Source organism: Monoraphidium neglectum (assembly GCF_000611645.1).
Source record: "Monoraphidium neglectum strain SAG 48.87 unplaced genomic scaffold scaffold04283, whole genome shotgun sequence".
Taxonomy (NCBI): Eukaryota; Viridiplantae; Chlorophyta; class Chlorophyceae; order Sphaeropleales; family Selenastraceae; genus Monoraphidium; species Monoraphidium neglectum.
The window spans coordinates 1-4,753 of NW_014009346.1; the positions used below are offsets into that span (position 1 = coordinate 1).

At 61.5% G+C, this 4,753-nt stretch overlaps 2 protein-coding genes across 2 annotated transcripts; one reads left to right on the plus strand and one right to left on the minus strand.

The window, feature by feature from the left end:
- Positions 1–258: 258 nt before the first annotated feature.
- Positions 259–2,486, minus strand: MNEG_14141 (prolyl 4-hydroxylase, beta polypeptide; the record flags this gene model as incomplete). Its single annotated transcript, XM_014037386.1, has 7 exons — positions 259–372; positions 557–748; positions 1,102–1,231; positions 1,524–1,639; positions 1,876–1,947; positions 2,065–2,100; positions 2,286–2,486. The coding sequence occupies 7 exons, from the start codon at positions 2,484–2,486 to the stop codon at positions 259–261; spliced, it is 861 nt and encodes a 286-aa protein (XP_013892840.1).
- A 1,453-nt stretch (positions 2,487–3,939) lies between these two features.
- Positions 3,940–4,507, plus strand: MNEG_14142 (V-type H+-transporting ATPase subunit E; the record flags this gene model as incomplete). Its single annotated transcript, XM_014037387.1, has 3 exons — positions 3,940–3,954; positions 4,053–4,139; positions 4,403–4,507. The coding sequence occupies 3 exons, from the start codon at positions 3,940–3,942 to the stop codon at positions 4,505–4,507; spliced, it is 207 nt and encodes a 68-aa protein (XP_013892841.1).
- Between the last annotated feature and the right edge of the window lie 246 nt (positions 4,508–4,753).

The window sequence follows — 4,753 nt, forward strand, 5'->3', positions numbered from 1 at the left end:
GTGTGTGTGTGTGTGTGTGTGTGTGTGTGTTTGGGGTGGGGGGGGGCTTGGGGGCGCACGGGATGGGTGTGGGTGTGGGTGTGGTTGAAGCAGGGGTGGTTGCGCGATATGCTGCGTTCGCTGCTACAAGCAGGCTGCGATCCTCGCCAGTAGGGCCGCTGGCACGCATGACGACGCCGCACCCCGCACCCCACAGGCGCTCGACCAGGCCCATTGTCCACGCCGCGACGAGACGGCGCGACAGTTGTTGCGGTGCGGTCAAGAGGCGCGCTGCGCCGCGGAGTGTGCTGGCTCACCCGCGCCGAAGATTTTCTGGCTGTTCTTGTCGTTGAACTCAACGGTGGGGGGCAGCTTGTTGGCGGTCAGCAGCTCCTGGGGGGGGGGGGGGTGCAAATATTGGTGGGGCCGCGAAACGAGGAGGTTGAGGGATCGAGCCGCTTGCGGCGCCGCGTGACGTTCGAGCAGGGCAGCCAAGGTTGCGCCCAGCACAGCCTTTGCCACCACAGGTGAGCCCACGGACCCCTCAAACCCAGCCAACCCCACGCGGCGCGCCCACCTCGATCGCCTTGTCAGTGACCTTGCCCTTGAGGGGCGCCACCACGCGGTCCTCCCCGGCAAAGTTGGTCAGCACCACCACGCCGGCCGCGGAGAGGCCGGCCGCCTTGGCCACGTCAGCGTCGGTGGTCTCCAGGAAGGTGGCGTCCTCGCTCTTCTGGGCGACCTTGACGAAGGCGTCGTAGTCGGCACCCTGGGGGGGGGATGGATGATGCATGCAGCGTTTGCGTGTGTGTGTGTGTGTGTGTGTGTGTGTGTACACGTGTGCACTCACGTCACTGCTGATCTTGTCTTACACGACTGCCAGCGCCGCTCGGAATCGCGCACCTCGTACCTCTTGCTGCCCTCCAACCTTCCACTGTGCGCCGCACTGCTGCGTGCCCAACCATGGACCCACAGCAGCCGGCCTGGCAAGCCGGTGTGGCGGAGGCGGCCCCAATCCAAAGCAGACTTTGTCACATGCACGTGATTGTCCAAACTACCACGCCAGATCGCGTGCGAGGCCTGCCCTGGATTGTATCCCAGATCAGACCTCAGATCGCGCACCTTGAGCTCCTTGAAGTACGCCAGCACCACGACCTCGTGGGCCTTCTCAGCCGCAGCCAGGGCGTCCTTGTCGGCGATGTTCTCGGCGGCGGGCCCGGTCTTCTTCTTGACCCACCGCACGATGCCCTCGCTGCAGGTGGTTCAAGGGAGGGCGGTGCTTGAGCGAGGGCCGCCAGAACAAGGTGAGCGGCAAGGCGGAGGCTGGCTGGTCTCAATCCGTTCCAACCCAACTGCTGCTGACGTGCCGAACCCGCGGCCGCAGCATTAATAATGAACCATCTGTTGCCGCGAGCATTTGTTGGTTCAGAGCAAACTGGCGGCGCGACCGACTCGCCCTCGCGCACCCCCCCACATCCTGGCGTTGGCGATTAGCAGCGCACAGAACGGTGTGAGGCTCCACCCCATTAAAGCACGCGGCTCACGCGTCGCGGGGGCCGTTGTAGTCCAGGGCGACCTCTCCGTCCACAAACCACTTGATGGTGGGGTAGCCGCTGACGTCATGCTTCTGCGCCAGGTCAGCCTCCTTGGTGGCGTCGACCTGCGGGTTGACCGCACGCATGCGGCCGCGTCAGGAAGGGGTGCATGGGTGCCCGCGCGCGCGCCTGGCGGGCCGCATGGGCGCGCATGGCTCGCCCGTGGCACCATCTCACATGATTGACTGTTTGCGTGTGGATCCTGGAAAAGCGTATGATGGGCTGCGCAGATCGTGCCGGGCACGTGGCATTACGTCACCGCCTCGCGGGCGGGGCAGCGACGCGTGGCCCCAGTACACACCTTGGCTAGGACGATCGTGGGGTCGTACTGCTTGAGGGCCGTGGCCGCCTTGGCATACTCAGGTGTGAGTTTCTGGGGAGAGGGGGAGGGGCAGGGGAGGGGGGTCAAGGGGTCAAGCATGCGGCGGTTACGCAAGTGCGATCTGGTGCGTTCGGTTGAAGGCAGCCTGGGAGATCGAAATTAGCTCACCTGGCAGTGGCCGCACCACGGGGCATAGAACTCCACCTGCAGCGCCACAGTGAGCAGTGGCGGATGGTTGTTGCATACGGTGGTGGCGGAGCATACAGAGTGCAGGCAAGACAGTGGGCAGCGAGCAGCGCGTTCCGGCACATGCTATGATCGGGTTGGTTGGCGAAGCGACTGGTGAGCGGCATGCCCGGCAAGCCTCTCAAAGACTCAATGTAGCTCACCAAAGCAAACTTGGATTTCTTCACGGCCGTTTCCCAGTTGTCCTTGGTGATCACCACGACGTCCTTCTCCTCGCCGCCCTTGTCACCACCCGCCTCCTCCGCATCATCGTCTTCATATTCCTCCTCCTCGGCCCTTATCAAGGGAGCGCTCACGAGAAGCACCCCCACCAGCAGCGCGAACCACTGCTTCTGCGACAGCATGTCGATTTGTGTGTAGACGGAGCTGGGGCAGGGAGGTTCCTAGAATGAAACTACGGTTTGGAGAATAGGGTGGTGCAACCCGCACCAAGCAGATATCCGCGAAAGAGTTGGCTGCGTGGCGGTTCGGTGGATCGCAAACCGGTGCAAATGCCGCGGGGTGATGGACTGAGAACAGACATGAACAACTCATCAAAAAATTGTGCTCAGTTGAACGGTTGTCGAGGCAGCAGGCTCAGGGGCTGCGGATTGGCCATGACTGTTCGACACCGTGTCTCTCTTGAATTTCAGCACGAAGCAGCATGTGGCAGTGGGTGCAAGCACAAAATTTCATTTCTTGCTCGCCCATTGAGCTGCGTTGTCCGCTGGGTGGCAGCACGCAGGCGGTTGCCGTTGGTTACCTTCGGCTGGTGTGACGCACAGTGAACGACTGTGAAGCTCTTGCAGGGAGCCTCCAGTGCCGTGGTCGGTCCAGGTTGTTACGATCAGGGAACGCTATTTGTGGCTCTAGACAGATGCCACTGCTTCCCATAAGATTTCTTGCAGCAAGGTATTGGGTGCTCATGCAAGAGCAGAGCGGGTACCGAACATACGGTATGTTTGGCCTAGCGTCACGGCAGGCCCACGACGCACAGTGCGAAAATAAATGCACAAGACGATTCTTTCAGAGCCGTTCCTGTCAAGATTTCGAGGCACACCCTAATTCCGATTGGCGTGCGCCTTGGGTGCCCCAGACCGAGCTAGTACCCCAGTTTATGGCAATTCCACAACCTACGGCGCCTCGTGGCCAGCGCGGCTGCGCATTGTTCTTGTCAAGGGCACTCAGCTGACCTTGAATAATAGTGCCATCCAAGCATTATATAAAAGTATAGTTGAAGAGCGACTGGATAGGCCCACCCATTAGCGCCATCGGCTGCCGCATTCGAGCACGTATTGCTGCGCTGCCTTTGTGTCTGCCAGCTAAATGGGGCATCAGCATTGTGCCATACAGCGCCTTGCCTTTTGGAATTGGCCGGTGTGGACGACTGCGATATGCTCACGCAGGTGCATGGCGCGCGCTTGTGCAACAGTGCGTCCGTTCGCAGGACGACAGTACACTGCTACGGCGGTACCCCCATTGCACGCTCACCAAACCCTGGTGTGTTCCTATTCGCTACCCCACTGTGAACCAAGTTGAGCACCGGTTCTCTGATTTAGCCTTCCGCAACAACAGCGTGCGTCCAGCCTGGGCGGGACCACCTTCTGCAGCGCATGACAAACGGGTGCGACGGTGCAGGAGACAACCCCAGGTGGGACAGGCTTCCGGTATACCAGTACGAGCTCGAGCCACCCTTTATTTCAATTGCAAGTCCTTCAATATTTTGGCAGCAAACACAAAGCAGATCATCCGGTCCACGATTCGAAGGCCGCGGCCTAGCATAACCCTTCTAGGGCCGTAGACTCACAGCTAGCAAAGATGAATGAGAAAGAGGTGCGTGCCGACTTCTTGATCAGGCCTGCGCAGGTTGCAGCAGTGACTTGAAGAAGAGCCCTTGCGAGCGGATCGCGCTGCATCCTTTCCGCGTGCAGGTCGAGCGGCAAATCGAGCAGATGGTGAGGTTTATCAAGCAGGAGGCGGAAGAGAAGGCGAACGAGATCAAGGTCTCGGCGGAGGAGGTGCGGCCCGTGTTGTGGGGCGAGGGGTGGCGCCATGGCAGTGGGGGCGTACAGCGTCATGCGGGGGCAAATGGTCTGCATGCTGCTTGCTGCATTAATCCTATGGTATATAGTGTGCATGCACGCACGCAGGTCTCCAAAGCAGAACATATGTGCACGTCAGCCCTGCTCGTGCTGCCAGCACCCCGGCCGTCCGCCCTGTCACGCAACACCCGCCGCCCCCCAAACCCTCGCCGCAACTGCCCCCTGCCCGACCTCTTCAGGAGTTCAACCTAGAGAAGCTGACGCTCCTTGAGCAGGAGAAGGCCAAAATCAGGAAGGACTATGAGCGGCGAGAGAGCCAGGTGGAGGTCAAGAAGAAGATGTGAGCGGCCGGCCACAGCCAGGGACCCCGCGGCGCCCTGCGCCGTGGCAGGGCGCCGCATGCGTACACGAGCGGGGAACCTGCATGCGGCAGCAGATGCTGCGGCTTTTCGCAGCGCAGGCGTGTGCTTGCACTCGCCGTGAGGGCAGCAGCCGGGCTGGGAGGCCCCTGGCGGCTTGGAGCGCGGCGACATGGCCGCGGCCGCAGGGGCGTCGTCGCTGCGCCCCATGCAAGCTGCCCACCGCGCCAG